Genomic DNA, 23,136 nt, shown 5'->3' on the forward strand with positions numbered 1-23,136 from the left:
ACACCTGATATTTTACAGGAATGGAACTGTTTGAGAAACTGCCGTAAATTCCAATCAGCAGATAACGAAATAAAGCCAAAAATAATGCGAAATCGATGCTATTTAACAGAAATCAAGTAAATCAGAGCCGAACCGATTCTTGACTAATTTCCTAACCCATCTGAATATGGTGCATTACGGCATAGTTCGAGCCGTGAACCTCGTTTACCACCTCGTTTACCTCGTAATACCCAGGTGCTCAGATAATGACCCGGGTCGTGCTACCAGTAAAATTTGAACACCACAACCCACATAAATCTACGATCTAAACCCATTGGAACGATTTCTAGGAATATTATCTTGTTTTTTTGGTGAATTTGGGAGACCAGGAAAACTGCCCATAGCAAGCGACCCCGTTGTTACGATATTCTCCTCTACTGCGTATAGGCGGGGTCATGGCTCTGAGTTCTCTTTCCAGAGCCAAACCTGCCTCCGGCGGCTGGGGCTCCGCCCCAGACCCTGGTTGCTCCTGCTTCGCAGGAGATTTTTAAAGTAAAAATATTTGGCTCAATAGTAAATCGTCCTTTAGACTTGATATCCATTCCAACATTTCATTGAATACCAAAACTTACGTCCACTCTCCATTCATTCACTAACTCAACTCGGCCAAAAGTAATCGCTTGTCAAGTATTCAATCAATAGTTTCACCGTTTTATTGTGGAGCTTTGTTAAACTCTTCAATTTTTTATTTATGACTTCGGTCCAGGCATCAACGCCATGTTTTTTTAGGTGAACCAAGGCCATGAATAGTTCACATAATGCATTAATAAGTGATACATGCCGGGTAACGACTTATGGCCCCCAGTTCAGAGAGCAATATTATTTATTCCAAGTGATAGAAGGAGTCAGATTGTGCCATGAATTGTTCAGGATAAGTATCTAGACCACTAGGTCCAGCTGATAACGCTATTATTGAGCCCCGGTTCTGTCGGTGTTCTGGGGCTTTCTCTCCAGTTAAATGTGTAGAATGAGCTTCCCTTATTAATATCCCCAGACGAGGAAGTTCAAGTAGTATATCCATACCAGATCCTCCGCACGATTCGATATTTAGTCGGGTAAACCCATGTCGAGTCAATTACATCCATGCCAGATCCTACACACCTTCAGATAAGCCCATGGCGAATCATATACATCCATGCCAGATCCTCCGCACGATTAGATATTAGTCGGATAAGCCCATGTCGAGTCAACTACTCCCATGCCAAATTCTCTGCACGATGTCGAGTCATCTACACCCATGCCAGATCCTCTGCACAATCAGCTGGAGATAGTAGTCCGGATATTCGTCCTGGATCCATACTGCCAGCTGGAACTATAACAATATTAAGGGTGGACTGGGGGACGTCACGTGGTCCTTGCCAGCAGGAAGTGGGTGGTGATTGGGAACTTAAAACTCAATGTCCAGAGTAAACTTCATAGACCAGTATCTGAAAATAATACGAGTAAGGAAGTATTTTGTGTGTTGTCGTATGAATCTGGCTCGAGTGGTCGCACACGCACACGTTTGTCTCATGCAGGCAAGTACTTACCAGGCTAATACCTCAGAAGATACATTTTACAATTCAATTAGTATTTCTGGCTTTAGTATATGTATCAGAATCTCTAAGATAAACAACCAAACTGACTTCTTGAGAGTTCTGCGTTCGGCCACTATTTGTCTGCTGCTAGCAATCTGGACTTTCGATACTCGCATCTTCTCCTGAGATTAGCCAAATTACTATGTACTAAATCTGCCCTGATAATAAGATGACTATCATATATTCTTTCCCAATTTATTGGGAGAGGGGTTCACCAGGATTGCCCTGGGCCATATTCAATCGACGTTGGTAAACAGCCAACCTGTCCTTCTCTACCAATCGTTTTCGCAGCTGGTTGGCTGGTTCTGGTGTAGCAGATCAAGTGACCTGTCAAGTTTAGGACTGCTTGGCGTCGTCAATGCTATACTACCAGGACTGCCTTTCTTCATGAATGACTTTGACCCTGCCCACTCGGCATTGGGCAAATTGATGCTTCCCCTTTAAAATATGTCTACCCTTGATATCACCAAGTGAGTTCGTCTACTTATCTGCGGAAAAACCAGGACAAAAACCTGATGTAACAAAATGTCAAGGTTGGTACCAGAACCACAGGTCAAGTCAAGGGCCCATGGGTATAATAGTAACACTATAGAAAATAGAATAATTTATTTGTCAGCATAATAAAATTAACTGTTATTGGTGAAATAGCTCCTAAAACAAACATAGGGAACAGATCCGAAACGAAAATAATGAAACACAAAAGGAAAAACTCAGCTGCGAGCATTCACTGAATGGTGATTTTCTAAACACCGGGTAACAGGTCATTTTTGTGATCACGGAGTCATATTGTCGCTGGTTTTCATGTCTACCCCGTTCCTTCAGTATTTCTAAGTTTCGGTTTAATTCTTTGGCATTTAATTTCCAATATTCCCTGTAAAGGTTGCTGAGTTTTTCTGAAGAAAGAGTAAAAAAAACTGAAAAAAAATGCATTTCCAAACAGCAAATGGGGTTACCCGGAAACTTGCGTTGACGTTGATGCGCCCGGAAAATTAAATTTGATATACTAAAATTTTAAAGACCATTTATGAGCTGAAACCCGAAGGGCCCTAATATTCGCATTCCCAGCTGACAGGGAGCCCGAGACGCCCCCCAGTTCAGGTTTCAATATTGTTATTTCCAGCTGGCAGTATGGGTCCAGGGCGAATATCCAGACTCCTATCTCCAGCTGATCGCGCAGAGGATCAGAGGATCTGGCATGGGAGTAGTTGACACGACAGATGGTCGAATTCAATCAGTATTTCCTTGAATATCAGACTCTCGATATTTCTTGACAAATCGCTGAATTTCTCTGAGCAATGAAATTAAATAAAATAAATTTGTTGAATAAAAAGATAAAATATTTCCCAAATCGTAAAATTGAGGGGTTACCCGGAGTATAAATCAGTAGCTGAGAGTAGTAATACTGAAAACAGAAGTCGCATTGATAGTATGGCACTTAATATAACTTGGATAAGCGCATCCAAAAGGAATTAGTAGAAATCTGAGAGTAGCAGCTCAGCGGCGAGCATTCGCGGTATCGTGGTTTCTAAACCCGGGGAACAGGTGGTCCACTACCCAACTAATTAGCAATATATAGCAATATATAGCTATATGTATATATATATAGATTTATAGCGCTTCCGTACAGACGAGTGCTGGCTAGAATATTAGTTTTCGGACTTCTGATGATGACAAGCGAGTTAGAGCTTAGTTTTAATATCATTTAGCTATGAATTACGAGAAATTCTTTGAACTCCTCATGTCGGTTCACTTGCTTGCATAAGCGAATCATCTGCATCCAACTGTTTTGGCCTGTCTCAGGGGTCCTCCCCTCACGAGTATTATGCCACAGTGTACTGCACTAACTCGTATTTCTGTGATTCAGCTCTCTCAATCGACTCTCCAAGAGGAATTGTATCACCCAATACCTCCATTAGATAACCCCCAGATACTATTTCCTTTAATCAGTCCGTTTATATTCTATATACCATAGCTACAATTTTACCAGGTAATTGTCAAAAAATTCAACCCACAAACCAGCTTACATTACCGCTGATAATCCACAGCCTGCCAATTTATACACAATTGGTTACTGAGGTTATCTGAAGATTCACCAGAAAGAAAATACCCCAACCACAAGTAAACGATTTCCCACGACTGAAAACCGTTCATTCTCCAGACCAGCTATCCCGAAAAGAACTTTCTGGCGAGCAATTGGTCCACAACACTTTCATAATCCTCCGCGAGGCATTTTCAGTTCCCAGGAGGTGTGCCTCCGGCGGCCGGGCTCCGCCCGGACCTGGTTGTGCTCGCTTCGCGAGCTCTCGCTCGGCCTACCGCCCCTTACTCCGCCCCCCACTCCCTCCGCGAAGCGGAGGACAACCAGGTCCGGGCGGAGCCCGGCCGCCGGAGGCACAACCCCCCTCCCCCAGTGAGATTACAATAAATTAATAAAACGAGACTAATAAATTAGAAGGTTCTGGCTCTCAGCCAGTGAGGAGCCGGAAAAAGTTTAGCCGAGCTTCGTCGGCTCGCACGCCCGCGTTTGCCCGAGTCGGACCACAGCCGTGCGGACCGGATCAATCCTGACGCAGTCGGCTCGTAGGGGTTGGGGCACATGGGCCAGGTGCGGTGGTAAAAGGATCGGATCGCAGCAGCTATCGCAGTTCGTGGGTAAGGAATCAAAAGAACAATATTTTCTGAGGCCCGTTTGTTACTTCCTGTACATTTCGCTTTCTTGTATCCCAACAACCAGCGAAAAAGCGACAGTTCAAGACTTTTTTCCGTCGATTTTTGTCAATTTTTGTAAGTCTCCAGTGCAATTGAGCTTTCATTTCCCAGCCATCACCGCCGTGACCCTGGTTCTCGTGGCTATCGCGGGGTTCTCCTGTGTTTTCACGGGTTTGTCATTGTCGGCTGGTGGTCGTGCCTCCGGCGGCCGGGCTCCGCCCGGACCTGGTTGTGCTCGCTTCGCGAGCGGTTTGGGGGCTGTGAGAGATGTTTTTTTAGGGGGTTGTGTGAAGAATTGAGGTGGTTCGCGTGAATTTTAAGGTGAATCGCGATCGCGACCGTAGCGGTCCGTCCGAGCCCAAACTGGCGATTTTAAGTCAGTTTCAACTCGGTTTCAACACGATTTCAAATCAATCTCCCTCCAATATCCAATCCTGAATCACCCTCAAACCGCATCCAAGAACCCCACGCCGCTCGCGAAGCGAGCACAACCAGGTCCGGGCGGAGCCCGGCCGCCGGAGGCAGCACCCCTCCCCCCAAGTCCAGTACTAACACCCCCAGACACAGATGTTTAACGCTACAGTTCGTCGGGCAGTGGCCCGGGCTGGCCGTCCCGTGGCTGTGCCTAAGAGAAACCTCTCATTACACGAGTACCGTTCGGCCCAGATTTTGAAGGATTACGGCATTGCTGTTCCTAGAGGAGCAGCCTCGACTACTGCCGAGGGTGCTGAGAAGATTGCTAAGGATTTGGGTCTTGAGGATATGGTTATTAAGGCTCAGGTTCTTGCTGGTGGTAGAGGTAAAGGTACTTTCGACAGTGGTTTAAAGGGAGGTGTCAAGTTGATTTCTTCTCCTTATGAGGCCAAGATGTATGCTGAGCAGATGCTCGGTCACAAGCTTATTACCAAGCAAACTGGTGCTGCTGGTAAAGAAGTCACTGCTGTTTATGTCGTTGAACGTGAGTTTGTTCGTAGAGAAGCTTATCTCGCTGTTCTTATGGACAGAGCTACTCAAGGACCTGTTATTGTCGCCTCTTCTCAAGGTGGTATGGATATTGAGGGTGTTGCTAAGGAGACTCCTGATGCTATTCATTCCTTCAAGGTCGATATCCACGAGGGAGTTACTGACGAATTGGCTTTAAAGGTTGCTAATTCGCTTGGATTCTCTGCCAAGGCTGTTCCTGAGGCTGCTGAGACTGTTAAGAAGCTTTATAAGGTGTTCAAGGAGAAGGATGCCACTCAAATCGAGATCAACCCTCTTTCCGAGACTGTTGAGAACAAGGTTTTGGCTATGGATGCCAAGCTTGGTTTTGATGACAATGCCTCTTTCCGTCAAGAGGAGGTTTGGGGATGGAGAGATTTCACTCAAGAAGATCCTGATGAGGTCGAGGCTTCGAAGTCTAACTTGAACTTTATCAAGCTCGATGGTAACATTGGATGTCTTGTTAATGGTGCTGGTCTTGCTATGGCCACTATGGATATTATCAAGCTCTATGGAGGAGACCCAGCTAACTTTTTGGACTGTGGTGGTGGTGCTACTGCCAAGGCTATTGAGAAGGCTTTCGAGCTCATTACCTCTGAGTCTAAGGTCACTGCTATCTTCGTCAACATTTTCGGTGGTATCGTGAGATGTGACAACATCGCCAAGGGTCTGATTGCCACCACCCAGAACATGAGTCTCAACATCCCCATCGTGGTCCGTCTGCAAGGAACCAACCTCGAGGAGGCCCAACGTCTGATCTCCGAGTCCGGTCTCAAGATCTTCTCGTTCACCGACCTCGACGAGGCTGCTCAAAAGGTCTGTCAACTGTCCAAGGTCGTCCAAATGGCCCGTGACATCGACGTCAACGTCTCCTTTGAACTCCCCTTGTAATTAATTACCTTTTATAAATAAATTTTTCTTACTTTCGGGTGGGGGTGGATGCCTCCGGCGGCTGGGGCTGCGCCCCAGACCCCCCAGCTCCTCTCGCTTCGCTCGAGTCGGGCGTCGGGGTGCCATGAGGTTGAAGGAGGCAGGGTCTGATCCAGGGTCCTGTTCCTAACCCAGTGAAAAATGCCGATCCTGCTTCACGGCTTTGCGAGATGTCGCATTTCAGACATATTTCGACATCAAAAGACTGATCTAAGAGTAAAGAAGCTGTAAAGAAACCGCGGAATGGTGTACTACTTTGAGTCTACGGGCGTGTCGGGCGAGGTCGACCCCCCTGTGCAGCTTTTTATGGGCAAACACAAGGAAGAGAGTGAGTACGCCCGAGCCATGAACCACATCAGCCAGTCACTAACAAATCGCAGATGAGGATCTGATCAAATACGGTCTTGACAACGATGTCTGGTAAGTCCTACTCCAGCACACACATCCCTCCCCTCGGCCCACGCAAAATCTCCTGCGAAGCAGGAGCAACCAGGGTCTGGGGCGGAGCCCCAGCCGCCGGAGGCACTACCCCCCACTAACACACCAGGTTCCACGTCGACAACCTCAGTTCGGCACACGTGTACTTGAGACTGCCCGAGGACTGGGAATGGGACCAGATCCCGGACGAGATTTTGAACGACTGTGCGCAGTTGACGAAAGCGAACTCGATTCAGGGCAATAAAAAGGATAATATCACTGTTATTTATACTCCATGGAAGAATCTGCACAAAACAGGGGCCATGGCAGTGGGCCAAGTCGGGTTCAAGAAAGACAAACAGGTGAAAAAAGTGCATGTTGAGACCCGGGTCAACGCTATTATTAATCGTTTGAACAAAACGAAAACAGAGTCGTTTCCCGATCTCCAGAAAGAACGGGCCGATTACGATAAAGAACAGGCACGAACCGAGGTCGAACGACGACAACAGCGATTAAAGAAAGAAGCCAAATTGGCCCGTGAAAGAAAAGAGCTTGCTCACCAGAAAAAGCACGCCTATGACAGCATGTTCGACGAGGAACAGGTGCGCCACTCGTCGAACCAGTTCCGACCCGACGACTGGGAAGACGATTTCATGTAACTCTATAACTTATTTGTTCCTTTTTACGGGAAGAGGTGTGCCTCCGGCGGCTGGGGCTCCGCCCCAGACCCTGGTTGCTCCTGCTTCGCAGGAGACTGGGACCGTTGAGCAACGACTCGAGCGCAGCGAGAGGAGCAACCAGGGTCTGGGGCGGAGCCCCAGCCGCCGGAGGCAGACCTCGAGGCAGACCCCCACACCGGGATAAATGACAGGTTGGATTGGTGTATACGATAAATATATCAATCGCTTAAATACGGGCAGGGAAGTTGCCGGCAGCTCTTTGGTCGTCCCAGGACTCGGTCATGAAGGTGGGGCACAACGAGCTGTAGGCACGGTAGAAGACTTGACAGGGAGCGAAGTCCTCACCCTTGGCCTTGATGCACTTGTGGTAGTCCACATAGTTTTGCCAACAGTGCTTGGTCTGGTTCTGTTGGGGGAACCTGCTCGAGTTAGTACGATGCTGGGACTCTGGTATGGGGCTATACAGATGGAATCGAGTATTCTTTGACCAGACAGTTTGTTAAAAGTTTGAAGAATGTTGATTCAGAGGAGTTTTCTGTTGATATCACATGTTGGTGGTGGTTGCAGCTGCTGACGAGGTATGTTGAACGTGTATTTCAGAGTAGTATTATTGTGGTCGACTTATGTCGTAAGTTTATCGATTGTGGTTAATGAGTTTGCAGGTCGTGTATATTTATTGGCCGGGTGGTGTTTAATCGAGAAGTAGGTGGCCTGTCGTATAATAGTGTTTGAATTGTCGCTCGGAGTATCAATCGTAAGAGTAGTCGAGATATAGGCTGTAATATCGCTGGTATTATCGTCGTAAAAACCCGTCATACACTTGTGTGTTGAATAGTCTATAGGATAAGTTGTAGCATTGTTCGTATTATTCTAGGTACTATTACTGTTCACTCAGGGTTGATTTTGGTTTACTGATACTTGGTCGTGATCGTGATCGGGTGACTACTACTGTCGTCGAATTTACTCAATTCCCTGTATAACCTTGTAACAATGACTTTTAAAACAAATAATCTTTGATTTGATGCCTTCTCAATCAAGAGATCTGACATTGGCTCTTCAACAACTTACAGAGGGTTGCCTTGGACTGGTATCGTTAGTATCTAGCTTCAGTCAAAACTTCGTGAGATAACAATATCTATAACCGTTCTCCTTTCACGAGAAAATCCTATTCAAAGGATTCATATCTCAGCCATAGTTCACTATTGGCAACCATACATCCGTACGATTCCAATATCGATATTGACAAGCGCGACACCTCACGACAGAACCATCAATCAATGGCCACGCTATCAACCGAGGAATTCGACAGGTTATCACACAATACACTTCCAGAATAACTTACCAGTCTTTAAAGGAGTCTCCTTGATTTCTTCGGACATCTTTATGGTTGATATTCGGTAAGGTGTATATCTCTGTGTACTAATGCGTGAACCAAGATCGCTATATAATACGGTGAAATTTCATACCTGCAATGTGATTGGCCCACTGTCCCACATCACACCACTCAAAATTTCGTCTCTCTAAATTCAGCCGTGACCTCAGGCACAAAAAATATTTCAGCCGTACGTATATACTGGGTATGTCGATCTGAAAAATAAATATATTCAACGGTCTATAAAAATATATATTTATTTATATTATCAGTATTTGGCAGATTGTGATCATAAGTTATAAGTTGAAACAAAACAATTGAAAACTGTGGCACTGCTCTGAAAATCTGTAATTTAAAGTGCAAGCTTGGAAAAATGAAGAGAAAGTCGGCAGTTAGTGCTCTGCTAGCTACGAGGAAGAATAAGAATATTAAGCTTGATGATACCGCTTCTTCTACAGCTTCTCCTTCTGAAGGTAGTGAACCTAGTGAACTAGCTAATCCAGATGTGTCTGTTATTGAACTGGAAGACAATAGTAATATTGAAGATGAAAATGGTCTGAATCAACAGAGCACCGACGTTGCTGTAGAAGCCACAGTAGTTATTGATGAGAATGACGTGAATGCTGGTAATGAGGAAGATGAAGAAATCGACGACGAAGTAGAATTCGCTTCTTTTCCTCCTTCTGGACTCTCGTCTAGACAAAGATCTAAATCAATTGAGGCTGCAGTCGAGTTCCCCGAAGATTTTATTACTGTTAGCACCTTTAAACAAAATTCACACAACACCGTTAAACTGACGACCGGTAGTGAAGTTTATGGAATGGTCAAGGGTGAGACGTTGGCTTTTAATGGAGAGTATCAGCTCACGATTCAAAAAGGAGCTGTCCGTATTATGGGAGCTATTCTACATGCCAGCAAAAGATCTTACCATATTTCATCGCCCTGTAATGGTACGCATGCCCTACCAGTAATTGAGTGTGTTCAAGTTGAGAACCTCGAGCTGGTTGAACAGACAACTACAGACTATAACGAGCAACTGATTGATTCATACAGAGCGGTTATTAAAGTTGAATCGGCTCCTACAGGATTGCGCAATGTCGTTAACTTGGCACCTAATTTCAAGAACCTCTGGGGACTATCTGAGGGCCCTAATGAAGACTCTCAAACTGATCTTGAAGATGACAAAGAAGAAATACCATTATTTGAAGACGACGAAGTTAAAAGTATATCAACTGGTAGTACGACACCAGCAAAACCCAGCTTCCAAATAATATACAGAGCGCCAGCCTCGATAGCGCTATTCAAACCATTCAGATCATGGTATGATATGGCTGCTAAGACTGTAGCCCTTGGATTTGATAATGATCCACCAAAGGTTCTTGTACTAGGACCCAAGTCATCTGGCAAAAGTTCTTTCTGTCGATTTCTCACAAACTATTTCCTCGCTTCAGAAATAAATCAATGCCATTATCTTGAATTGGACCCTGGTCAGCCCGAATACTGTCCTCCTGGAACAGTTTCTTTACACTCACCAGAGTTTAACTTTAGCCCATCATTTTCGCATTCTAACTTTCGGAACTCCATCCGTGCCCACACTATTGGCTCCACATCACCCAAAGATCATCCCAACGTCTACCTGTCTTACTGCCGTGATCTGTATAGAACCTACGAAAAGACTCAAGTAAAAAGTCAATCTCCACTTATCATCAATACTCCTGGTTGGACTCGTGGTCTTGGCGTAGACTTACTTGCTGATATCACCTCTATCGTTCAACCTAATATTATAATCAGTCTTGGACCCGACGATTCGCAGACCGAGATTCGTGCTGTTCTCTCCCGTCGTACTGACATTCCCGTCACATCCCTTGAATCAGTCCTCTCATACAACTCCAATGCATACTTATCTGCTCCCTCATCAGCTGCTAAATACTCAGCCTCTGAACTCCGAGTCCTTCAGACATTAACCTATTTCCACTCTGCATCTTCCCCTATTCATTCACTAAAGTTCAACTCAACCCACTTAACCGAAACTGTACCATATTCTGTTCCCTACGGTGAAGAATCATCTTCAAACCCATTAGCAATCCAAGGAATAGCTATAACTGCTAGTGAAGGAATTAATCCTGAAGATGTTTCTCTCTGTGTCAATGGCGCAGTTGTAGCTGTTATTTCTGTCGACCACGAAACATCTCCTATTCCAATCCAGCGTACCCCCGACGAATCTCTTCCTTATATTGATCCCAACGATCTGCAATCTGTTCTCATCCCCGACACTTGTAAATGCCTTGGCTACGCTGTCGTCCAATCCATCGATGTTGCTGACAACACCATTCGTCTCTTAACACCGATCCCACCAAGTGTCATATCGCAAAACGACCGCCAAAAGCTAGTCCTTCTCCGAGGCAGACTACAACTGCCTCTATGGGAGCTCTGGAACCCCTCTCTCGACGACGCGTCCTCCCCGGCCCCATACCTCTCCAAAAGCGGTCCTGGATCCGCCCCCGGATCACACCGCTGGCGCGTCCGTCGAAACGTCCTCCGCAGAGGCTACGCATGACATATTTCTCGTATCTTTTATTTATTTATTTTTATCTTGCCTTCTGCCTCCGGCGGCCGGGCTCCGCCCGGACCTGGTTGTGCTCGCTTCGCGAGCATCCTCAACGCTGTGCTGGATTGCACAACCGGGACTAAATCACTGTCTGAAAGCTTTGTGCATTGTTCATCGCTATTTCCAGCAAAGTGTTCACTCAATTAGTTTTGACTTTGAAACAAAAAATATTGTATTACCTCCAGTTTCACTTCCAACTTCAACACTACTTCGCTTCGTAATTCGAAGATCCACATCGGAGGACTTGCTTTTATTGTTTGAAAACCACCTCGAATAACACTTCCCGGCAATCTTTCTATAACATACCAAAAAACACAATTCTTCTTAAATTACGGTATATTCATGGAAAGTAAGTTGCTGCTCAACTCAGGAAGAGAAAAAATCTGTTCTGAAACTAATCGTCAAGGCAAAATGTGTTCAGTGCCCTGTTCAATTTGGACCAACAAAATCAACTGCTTTCTTGTCATTCTGAGTGCAATAAATAGGAACCAACCTGAGCTGACTGTTGTAATGGTACTCTACAGTAGGTAAATACCTACCGATAATTTATTAACCTATCTAACACCAGTTGAACTCATTACGGCACTGAAGACGCATAGATGCCTTGTAGCTCAAGATATGCCTCTACCTTAAGTTAATCTCGTCGGGCCAGAAACTGCTCTAGAGGTTTATATTCCAATACCAGTGTGCTCCGAGAACTGGAGAGCTGAAGCCCGACTCAAGCGGAGCGAGAGGAGCAACCAGGGTCTGGGGCGGAGCCCCAGCCGCTGGAAGCAGATAACCGTATAGCAGTAGTGTTTAGTACCCGTATTGGAAGCATCTCTCGAATATGGGAGGTAGAAGAACTTATCTGGTATTACAGGGAAGAAAGAAATAGTCATGCTATAAGCATCCTGGTGTAATTCAAGCCAGGTTTTTGTAGACTTGCCAGGACCTGTGTAGGGGATTTAGGATGGCCATCATGTGACGACACCTGCAAAGTCCCCCTGAGTTCCCCTGAGTTCGCCTATTAGAGGCATAAAGTTGCGCGGCTGACATATATCTGAGGAGTAGTTCTGTGTTCAGGCTCTAAACAACCCTGGAAGTTGGGTGGGACTATTTTTCGAATTTAAATTCGTTATTTTTATAAGATGGAGTAGGGGACTGTTAAGTCAGAGGTATCTCGAACGAAAACTAGCTCAGTCTACCGGCTAGAGTGGTAGAGAAGGCAGAGTTGCTGAGGTGACTGGACTTAATCCAACCGTAGCATCAGTCAACACAGTTCTGAAAGAAAAAGTAGTGAAAGTGGGTCTTAATTCAGCTTTCTTTAAACTTAACTGTTCGAAAAATGGCATTCGTAGACCTAGTGAAGCATATCAGCCTAACTACTTGCACTGTTAATCTGCCATGGCTGACAACCGATTATCTTCCTATAAACTTGTCCTTTCCTCTTAACATATAAAATACTAGTCTTGTCACAACCCAGTATACCTATTTTATTATAAATACTATATTTCCATAATAATTATATTCCAGTGAATGACACAGTAACCTCTAGCGACGAAGCTGCTGAAACATAGGCACATGCGGCGGTGGTGGTGATGGAGCTGCAGGTCTTCATGAAGTGCATACTTTAAAGTTTCACTTCCTGTCAGCAGATGAGCAGTGAATCTGATGAATGTTAAAGAGGTTGACAAACTGTCAGCACAGTTTGCCGTGTCTCTCAGTGAAGCTACTGGACTCATCGCATCTTGGTTAGATGATGATGATGATGTAACCAACCCGTCAAACGGAGCCAGCAGAGCCGCTGGCAACGATAGCGACGATGAAATCTACGAATCACTTGGCCTCAAACAACTGCGGAACTCACGAGCTGGTCTTGGATCCGTCAACACCAGCTCAATCCCGTTCCGCCGAGACCCTGTTTTCGACCTCAACAGCCGTGGAACCAGCACCACCGGCCTGGGTTCACGACCGGGCCAGCCAAACTCCAACCTCAGCAGCTCCCAGAAAGCACTCCAGGCCATAAAAAAGAAACACCCTCACACCAGTACCGCCCAAACCACATCACAACCCACCCCCACCACCTCCCTAAAACCCCATAACCCGGACTCGGACTCAGACTCCGACGGCCGGTCCTCACTCCGCACGACCGCCAAACGCACCTCGACCTCGTTCCTCGACAGCTACAAAAAGAACAAAAAAAGCCGCCGGTGAGGCTACGGGGGTTCATGCGCCTCCGGCGCCTGGGGCTCTGCCCCAGACCCCGTAGCTCCTCTCGCTTCGCTCGAGTCGTTTTCGTGGGGATCCCCAGTCAACTCCTGCGAAGCAGGAGCAACCAGGGTCTGGGGCGGAGCCCCAGCCGCCGGAGGCAGGCCGGCACGTGTACGGTCATAGCCCGAAGGCTTTAATTATTAATATATAAAGTAAAATAAAAAAGAGGGGGTGATGCGACGGACGTTAGAGCACCTCGGCGCGCTGTCGTTTGACCTGGCGGTCGTCGGGGTCGTCCGACGACGAGGCTGGGTTGAGAAGCGATTGTACGCTGCTGGACGTGGTTTGGCGGAGATTGGGGGTTGGTACGGGCGGTGGAATGCCGGTGATGGACCCGTTGCTCGTGCGGTGTTTCATAGGGGGACTCGTGGGGCCTGGTTTGTGGAGGTAAGTGGCTCCTGGCGAACTGGCTACCGAGCTGATGCTCGAGATACTGCCAATACTGCCTTTAGAGGTCCCTATGCTGCTGCTGCTTCCTTGGCGCATGTATGTCAGTGGCTGGTTGGTGGGTTGGAACTCGCTCGTGTATACTTCGTCCGACGTGTGTCTGCGGAAATTAGTGATGGGACGCTGGTTTATTTGGGGGAGTTGCGAGTGTGGTGGAATGTGTGAAGGGTGTTGCGAGTGTGGGGGTTGTTGTTGGATTGGATGTAATGATTGTGGTTGTTGTTGTGTTTGATGGGTGTGTGGTGGTGGTTGTTGTTGTTGAGATGGTGCTTGGGTAGATTGTGATGGTGCTTGTTGATTTGCTGGTGGTTGTGATTGAGTAGGTGGTTGGTTGGTTGGTGTTTGTGTTTGTGTTTGTGGTTGTGGTTGTTGGTTGGTGGGTGGTGGTTTGATGGTGACAGAGGATTGTGGTGTTGATGCTGTACTGCTGAATTGCGACGCCGTGGGGTTTGGACTGATGGGTCCGTTAGGAGGAATCGAGTCGGGAAGACTGTTCATACGGTGGTATGAAGTTGACGAGGTTGCTAGTGGGAACGATCCAGGTCGTTGGTCTCGTGATGGTGGCATGTATCCTCCATTACTAGACGTCGATTCATTAACGTAATTAAAGTATCCTTGCTGTTGTTGTTGCTGTTGATACAGGTGTGGAGGGAATCGTTGGTATGAACCGTGTGGTTGTGAATGTGAATAGAAATGCGAATTACCAGTCTCATTCGATGGTTCGTTGTGACTTTGTTGTTGAGATTGTGATTGGCCAGCTGATGGTCGTGGTGGTGCAGGTGCAGGTGCTGGTGCTGGCGCTAGGGGATCATAAATAACTGATTGTGCCCTTTCTCGACTCGATTCTTTAAAATGGCTGTACAGATTGTGTTGGAATGGTGTTTGTTGATGGTTTCCTAATGGTTGTGGCCGTCCTTGGGGCGGTGGTGGAGGTGGGATTTGTGAATATCCTGGTCCAGATCCGCCAATACTGCCAAGTCCTCCTGTACTTCCAGTGACTGACGAACCTGTTAATGGTCCTCCTTGTACTGGTGGTTGAATGGCATATCCTGGATCGTCGAGTTGGTTCAGTATTAAACTGGCGGTGTGTAATTGTTGACGGATTCGATCCAACTCTACTACCACATCTTCTTCAGAAGTAGATCTAGGCGATGTGGTCCGTGATGCTTCGGTGACTGGATTACCAGAGTTATTGCTGGATGGTGTAGGAGCTGTACTAGCACCATTAGACGTTGCTGCTCCTGGTGCTGTTTTAATACTATTGCCAACACGAGAAATGCTATCAATACACGATGCAAGACAGTGATTTGTCTTTCTCAGCACATCGCTGAACCCGTTACTTCGAGCATGAAGTCGCTGATTCGAGTCCTGTAAATGATACACCGCCTGTTCTAACGATGCAATCCGGTACTCCCAATCAGCTGAGCTCGATGTCGACTGACTATAATGCGCTACACTTGCCGGACTGTGAAGACCCGACATATGAGGACCTCCTGGACCTCCTGGGCCACTGGCTCCCGGACTGGCTCCTGGTGTATGATGCGATCGAGATGCTGGCATCGACAATGATGTCATTTCCATTCCTGGACCTAATCCTGGACCTCCTCCATTCGCCTGCTGTTGCTGCTGTTGCTGCTGCTGTTGTTGTTGTAATGCTTGGCTGGGTTGATGATGGCCACTTGGCGGCGGTGTCGATGGGACTGACAGCGAAATCGACTTTACACTGACTCCGTCTCGATTCGAAGTCGTCGACTGCCGCGATGCTCGTCGTTTAATCGCTCTTAAACTTTCAACATCGCCTCGTTTAAACGCCCCGCCGCCATGTCGAAACTCCCACTGCACATTATCCGTACCAGCAGCACCTGATCCACTTCCAGAACCACTGCCACTGGCACCAGCACTGGCTCCACTGGCTCCTCCACTACTATTACTACTGGATCCGTGAAAGGTATCGTTGACCTTGTGAAACCCGTACATGTTCAACTGGCGAACAAAACTCGACACATTTGTATGCTTAAAATACTGACTTAGCACCTTGGAAAACTCCTCTCCCGGCGTGATCACAAAACTGTCGTTTGTCGGTGTCCACGAGATCAGATGGACGATGGACGAATCCTCGAGCATGCTGGAATGGGTTAGTTTAGGGGGGTGGGGTGTGCCTCCGGCGGCTGGGGCTCCGCCCCAGACCCTGGTTGCTCCTGCTTCGCAGGAGAATGTGGGTGCTTACCTGTAGAGTTTGTGGATGAAGGCTGTTTGGTTCACTTTCAGACCGGACCACGAGTGTGGTTGTTGGGTCGGTGGTTTTGTGTCTGATGATGAAGGTTGGTTGCTTTGTGTTGTCGTACTGGCTGGGTTCGATGCTTGTGATGGGTTGATGGTTTGTTGGCCAGAGTTTGACGAAGCTGAGCCGTTACGACTGGATCGGCCTGACGAGTTGGCTGAGTTCGTGGCGGTCGTTTCATCGTGCGCTAGACCGTCGTGAGGTGCCATGACTGTCGAAGCGGTGGCCACACCGCCACTGGTGCCTCCGTTTGCTAGCATGCTAAACGATGACAGTTGTGGACTGGTTGTGGGTTGTGAAATGGTCGTCTTGTTCCAGACGTGGAATCAATCTGTTGTTCGAACCAGGATCAAAGTATCTACCCAAAATGAAATAGAAAAGAAGCTGCTGTTCACCTGCTTTCAAGTATGTACTTGCAGACAGTTATGTACCAGTTCTTCTTTTACTTTTTCCGCACTTTTTGTTTGTCGGGCTGTCTGTTCTATGATGTGATCCTTCCACTTCAAAATGAATTCGAATAGTGGTGATGTTGATGTTGAATGTCGTGGCCTGTTGTTTTCTTGCTGATTTCTAAACGGTTCACTGTTGACTGTCCGCTCGTTGCACTGTAAATAAAGTGGGGTCGCCGTTATGGTTGGTATCTATACAAATTAACTCTCGATACAGCAGAAATGTGTCAGAGGCTGTCAAAGACGGGGTGTAACTAGTGTTGCAGGGTTATTGTTGTAGTCCCAAATCCATGAAGTGTGATTAATAGTATAACTGAAAAGCACCAACAAGACAAAAAAAAAAATTAACCCAAACTGATCTGGTCGGACAAGAGGCACAGGCAGAGCAGATCGCTGTTAATCAAAGATCAAAGGTAAAAAGGCTAAAAATGAAGAGAAAGGGTTAGTGAGAGGAGCACCGAAAAGGAAATTCAGAAAAAGGCTCTTAAAAATCCCAAAAAAAAAATTGAGAACCAAACTTTAATCACCAAAAAACACAAATAATAAACTTTTAATAGTTAGGTAGGTTGCAGATTTGGAACAATAGTCGAACCACTTGGTTGTGTACAAAAAAATACAATCAATATAAGGAAGCGACAGAAATTCCAATACTGTAGTGATTCTGATTCAAAGTCGACTGCACGTTTAACGTTGAAACAGTGGTTTAGAGCAATCAATCCAACTAAGAATACGACCAAGGGAATAAAAAAATAAAAAATAAAATAAAAATTACTGTCGAAAGGTCGAAATATTAATTACCCAACACAGAGCCAGACTTGACATACAATAGACAGAAAGAGAATAGACAAAATAGACGGTAGTCACAAATAGCCACAATAACCTCTGTAGACTTGGTAGACTGTAGACTGTAGACTGTAGACAGTACCCTCTGTAGTGTATAAACCCAGTAAACTTTATGAGACACTAACGTTGATACTGACAGACTCTGACACTGATTCTGTGACTAGAGTTACCAAATGGTAGTTACTTGCTATGTAGTAATAACCAGCTGGTTTGTCGTACAAGAAATAAAATAAAAAAATTAGCTGCAAAATAAAAGGAACAAAAAAAAAACCACTCAACGAGAAGCCGGTATCAGATGACCAGTCCAACAGAGTAAGCGAAATATTCAGTCAAACCTTAAAAAGTGGTGGAATAGACCAGGAAAAAGAACGAGTATATCCAGATTAGTGGGCAGCGCGGACAAAGTCGAATATATTTGGGTAGCCGCGGCTGAGCCAAAAGAAGAAAATCACTAAATAGCCGGCCGGCAAGTCGAAAAGAAGGGTGAGGTGAGAGAGACTAGCTCTTGTAAATATTAAAACCGAAATGGTTTGTTAATTTTTTTATTTTATTGACCCGCGAGTTTGTCGGTTTTTTTTAGTGGTGCCGATATATTAGTTTGGGTGTACAGATGGAATTTGCATCAACAATGGATCGAGGCTCTTGATATATAATGTTGCGTTGCACAATAGTGAGCGGCGTAACAGTAAGTAGCAGTACTAAGTATTAGACTGAATGCGAAGAAGATACGAACTTGTCAAGAAAAAGTAAACCCATCAAGCAATGCTAAGCACGACGTAATAATACCAGACACCAGTTGCTTATTAGTGAAACAGCAAAGCAGAAGCAGTAAATAGTGAATAGCAAAATATAGTGGAAAAACAATATTGTCGTAGCTGTGTGGAAAATATTTGATTGTGAAATAGCACTCACCACCTAATATAAATAAAATAGCAAGCAGCCACTAGCTAGAGATGTTTTAAGATAAACAGACAAGTGGACCAAGTCGAGGCAGAAAATGGAACATATAAACCAGTGGGATGAGAGACTGATAAAGGGCCACTAAAAAAACAAATTAACATAAATAAAATAAAATAAAAAGTAAAACAAAATAAATTGCGTCTGCAAAAGCAAATACGCTACACAACCCACTACCACAACATACATTCAGCGACAACTAACAGCATACAATCAATGTATAATTAACAGCATACAACTAACGACAACAACAGCGACAGCGACGACGTCAACTAACGACCTACAATGTACATCTAGTAAATAAAATAAAAAAAATCTAACTGGCTCTAGAAAGGTTCCAGACAGGCCCTAGACTAGACAGGACAAGCAGCGACGTCGGATATTCAAGTCTTGGCCGTCGGAAGATGGAGACGAAATAAAAAACCAACCTCAAAAGCAAATGCAAATAAAAATAAAAAATCAAAAAATCAAGCTAGAGAAAAACGGAAATGGCTACTACTGCCTGGTGTGGTGAGGGAGCGCGAGCAGCACCTGCTGCCGACACCTGGTGCTGGCGACTAGCGTTGAGCGTCCAGTAGTAAAAATAAAAAGCAACGCGCCTTCCTGCACACCACGCACTAACCTGAATATGTACCATATAAAACGGTTTACCTGACGTCGGTAAAAATATCCTTACCGCTCGTCACTGCACCTTGCTTTTTGCACCATCTGGCCATGCAGCGGGACCTATTCCCTAGGGCTAGGGCCGCCAACAATCTGGCTAGTGGGCACCCCTCCAAAAGCAACAAGCAGCAGCATCGGGACCTAGGAGGGGGCCCGGGTGTGCCTCCGGCGGCTGGGGCTCCGCCCCAGACCCTGGTGGCTCCTCTCGCTACGCTCGAGTCGTTCCGTATGGGGCTCCGTTCCACTAACCCCCCGGGCAAACTCCTGCGAAGCAGGAGCAACCAGGGGCTGGGGCGGAGCCCCAGCCGCCGGAGGCATACCCCTTCCCCCAATGTCTCGCATGAATAGAGGGGTATGCATCTCCCGGTGAGGAGTGCCGTGAGGAGTGAAGGTGGGGGTGGTGGGGGGTTTGCCTCCGGCGGCTGGGGCTCCGCCCCAGACCCTGGTAGCTCCTCTCGCTTCGCTCGAGTCGAGCAGTGGGATTCACCAGCTCAAAAAACTCCTGCGAAGCAGGAGCCACGGGGTCTGGGGCAGCGCCCCAGCCGCCGGAGGCACATCCACCCCCGCCGCCGGGCCCCTACTGTGGGGACCGACCCGTTTGAGTTTGGGTTTTGAGTTTGGAAGAAACTTGGCCTGACCGTTCGGCCGGTTGCAACTGTGTGCAGCAGCGGCAGCTGGCGGGGCCGATGCTGCGCACACCTGTCATGCACGCTGCACATGCCAGCCTGCCGCCGGCTGCCCACTGGCACCTGTCCAACCTCATCAAACTCTCAGTGGAGAGGGCCCTTCGAATCAGGCCATGATTCTCAAAGGGGCACGGGCAGTGCCTCCGGCGGCTGGGGCTCCGCCCCAGACCCTGGCTGCTCCTCTCGCTTCGCTCGAGTCGGGCTGGGGGAGTCACCAGCTCAAAAAACTCCTGCGAAGCAGGAGCAACCAGGGTCTGGGGCGAAGCCCCAGCCGCCGGAGGCAGACCCTCCTCCCGCTTGTGAGTGAGGTGCCAAGATTGCAACCACGTCGGTTGAGGTTAGTTTGGCCCCGGCAAATCTGGACTTCCGTTCCTGTCCGGGGTTAGCATGGCCCGGCGAGCACTCGAATCTTGCAGAAACGGTGGGCGCAGGGATGTTGTGCCTGTTCGGGGTAGCTTCTGGGTGCCCTGTTTGGGCGGGGTGGAGGTAAGTGCCTCCGGCGGCTGGGGCTCCGCCCCAGACCCCGCTGCTCCTCTCGCTTCGCTCGAGTCGGCTTGCGAGGGGTCCCCCGCGCTTGTTCTCCTGCGAAGCAGGAGCCACGGGGTCTGGGGCAGCGCCCCAGCCGCCGGAGGCAGTCGGGAGCCCCGAGTAAACTCCTGCGAAGCAGGAGCAACCAGGGTCTGGGGCGGAGCCCCAGCCGCCGGAGGCACACCACCGCACCTGGGTTGAAGTCACCCCGCGGTCAGTCGGGGGTGCAAAGGGCCGACATGCCGACGGAGGGGCTTGGCTGGCAAAACAATTGTCCGGGATGGGGGTCAGACCGAGTCGGGCGAGCGAGAGAATGAGAGAGTGATGCCAGGGCCGCTGGAATAGGAAGTGTTTGGCGCCGCCGGAAAGGTTTGTTTCGTTCGATTCCACGAGAACAGGTGCGGTGCTGTGCGTTCAGACGAGGACGACGAAGACGGAGACAGTCCACGATCACCGGCATCGCCAGCGGCAGGAGCAGCAGCAGGAGCGGCATCAGCAGCAGATGTCAAATCAGGCCGAGGTCGATGGCGGCACGAGAATAAACAGGAGTGCCAAGAAAGAGAGTTGCACAATCAATCAGGCAGCAGACAGGCAGCCTGGAGACAAAGAAGATCAGACTGACAGCTGACAGTAAACGGCCAACAGCCAATTGCCAAAATTGAATTGCCGCAGTAACTGTAAATACACTTCGGTTTTAGCGAGTCATTGCACGGGTCGAACTCCTCCCTGTGAGATGGAAGCTCAGCAGGGGCCCCGCTGGTCGCTGGATCGGGCCTGCCGCGAATCACGCCAAGCCAGATCCCGGCCAATCGCGCTGACAGCAGCATCGACAGGGGTTTCAACTGCTGCTGTCACTCTCTGACTCAATCGCCCACTCAATCGCCCACTCAATTGCCCACAAACGACCAGCAGCAGCAGAAACACGGGCCCCAGTGCCTGAACAGGACCACGATCTGACGGACGCAGGCCCTGATCTGCTGCCCACCTGCTTGCTTCACTCGCCAGATGCATAACATGCCCCTGCCGCTCGATCGCACGCTCCCCCTCCGATCCACCACTCTCCCCAACGTCGCTCCCCCTCTCTGGCCATCGAGCGACAGGCACGGGCTCGATCGCGGCCTGGCGGGGGAGGGGGTGGTCTGCCTCCGGCGGCTGGGGCTCCGCCCCAGACCCTGGTTGCTCCTCTCGCTGCGCTCGAGTCGTCTCTGGGGGGCCCCAGCACCAGCTGGCGAAACTCCTGCGAAGCAGGAGCAACCAGGGTCTGGGGCGGAGCCCCAGCCGCCGGAGGCACACCCGGATCGAACACAAGGAGAAGGACTGATCCCAACGCGGAATTATTGCACGATTGGCGCTACCATCCTGGCGGCGGTTGTTGGTGGTTGTTGGCGTTTCAGGGGTTGGCTCGCTAGCAACTGACGTCTGTCGCTGCTGCTGCTGCTGCTGCTGCTGCTGAGCTGGAGATGCCAGCCCGAAGTCGGGGGTGCAGCGGTGGACACGCTAGTCTTGAGCCAGCTAGTGGCGGGGGTCACCTGCTGCTGCTGCTGCTGCTGCTGCTGCTAGTGTCTACCCCTCCTTGCGAGGCCGCTACTTTCCTGTCTTCTCCCCGGGTCAGCCTCGGGGAGGGGGGACTGCCTCCGGCGGCTGGGGCTCCGCCCCAGACCCTGGTTGCTCCTGCTTCGCAGGAGTTTCGCCAGCTGGTTGGTGCTTGCGCTGGTACCCCCGACGCAACGACTCGAGCGAAGCGAGAGGAGCTACCAGGGTCTGGGGCGGAGCCCCAGCCGCCAGAGGCAAACACCCCACCCGTAGCGCCAGGGTGAGACAGCCGGTGTTTCAGCGGCCATTGCTTTTTGTCGGGAGGTTTTTCACAGCTATGCACCATTCCTGGTTGGAACAATATAATATATCTGGCAGCGGTGCAGGCTGCTAGCGCCCGTGAAAAGCAATGTGATGGGCAGCGGCAGCAGCTGCGGCAGGAGGGGGATGGGCTCGGTGAGAGATGGCATGGCATGGCATGGCATGACATGGCATGGCGGCAGCGGGCCCAGCTGCCGGCAGCAGCATCAACGTCCCGTTTGGGGCGGGGCCTTGATTAGAGGTAGTGAGAGGGGCCTTGGCATGGACGACAACCAAGCTGGCAGGTAGGGGGTGTTTGCGGCATGCCCGCGACGTAACACCGACGTGCTTCCAATGTGCGTACGACGCTGGTCGAGCCAAGCCAAGCCAAGCCAAGCTCAGTCGGTCAGCCAAGCGAGGGCTAACCAGGCCAAGCCTGTGCCGCAGCAACTGTGTCTGCCCCTGCTCTCTTGTTTCGTCGCTATTGTTCCCCCAAATGGCAGTCGTTGTAATCCGGATTCATTCGCTGCTGCTGCTGTCTCTGCTCTTGTTCCTGCTCCTGTTGCTGCTGCCGCTGCTACCAGCCTGGCTGCCTGACTGCCTGCCTCATGTGCTTATCTGATTGACATTGACAGCTGATCTCACTGGCTGACGGGCTGCTGACCGGCTGCTGACCGGCTGCTGACTGGCTGCCTGCCTGCCTGCCTGCCTGCCTGCCTGCCTGCCTGCCTGCCTGATTGGCGGACCAGCTGATTGACTGGCTTTCTGGCAGTTGAAAATTGTGTCTGCCTGACAGGTCAGACAGTCTTTTTTTTCTCAGCCTACTCCCTCACCAACTCACAGACTCACTCGTCCCACGAAGCCAGTATCAACTGAGGCCCCC

The 23,136-nt window shown here is 48.7% G+C and overlaps 5 protein-coding genes across 5 annotated transcripts; 4 read left to right on the forward strand and 1 right to left on the reverse strand.

Moving 5' to 3' along the window:
- Positions 1–4,892: 4,892 nt before the first annotated feature.
- On the forward strand, positions 4,893–6,197 carry LSC2 (succinate--CoA ligase (GDP-forming) subunit beta; the record flags this gene model as incomplete). The annotated part of the gene is made up of 1 exon (XM_018882636.1): positions 4,893–6,197. The coding sequence occupies one exon, from the start codon at positions 4,893–4,895 to the stop codon at positions 6,195–6,197; it is 1,305 nt and encodes a 434-aa protein (XP_018734905.1).
- Positions 6,198–6,976: 779 nt separating this feature from the next.
- On the forward strand, positions 6,977–7,312 carry AWJ20_682 (uncharacterized protein; the record flags this gene model as incomplete). Its single annotated transcript, XM_018882637.1, has 1 exon — positions 6,977–7,312. One exon carries the CDS (start codon positions 6,977–6,979, stop codon positions 7,310–7,312), a length of 336 nt encoding a protein of 111 aa, XP_018734906.1.
- A 1,766-nt stretch (positions 7,313–9,078) lies between these two features.
- On the forward strand, positions 9,079–11,262 carry GRC3 (Grc3p; the record flags this gene model as incomplete). The annotated part of the gene is made up of 1 exon (XM_018882638.1): positions 9,079–11,262. The coding sequence occupies one exon, from the start codon at positions 9,079–9,081 to the stop codon at positions 11,260–11,262; it is 2,184 nt and encodes a 727-aa protein (XP_018734907.1).
- A 1,704-nt stretch (positions 11,263–12,966) lies between these two features.
- Positions 12,967–13,509, forward strand: AWJ20_684 (uncharacterized protein; the record flags this gene model as incomplete). The annotated part of the gene is made up of 1 exon (XM_018882639.1): positions 12,967–13,509. One exon carries the CDS (start codon positions 12,967–12,969, stop codon positions 13,507–13,509), a length of 543 nt encoding a protein of 180 aa, XP_018734908.1.
- Positions 13,510–13,752: 243 nt separating this feature from the next.
- Positions 13,753–16,137, reverse strand: SFL1 (Sfl1p; the record flags this gene model as incomplete). Its single annotated transcript, XM_018882640.1, has 1 exon — positions 13,753–16,137. One exon carries the CDS (start codon positions 16,135–16,137, stop codon positions 13,753–13,755), a length of 2,385 nt encoding a protein of 794 aa, XP_018734909.1.
- Positions 16,138–23,136: the final 6,999 nt, after the last annotated feature.

This window comes from Sugiyamaella lignohabitans, chromosome A (genome assembly GCF_001640025.1).
Source record: "Sugiyamaella lignohabitans strain CBS 10342 chromosome A, complete sequence".
NCBI classification, from domain to species: Eukaryota; Fungi; Ascomycota; class Dipodascomycetes; order Dipodascales; family Trichomonascaceae; genus Sugiyamaella; species Sugiyamaella lignohabitans.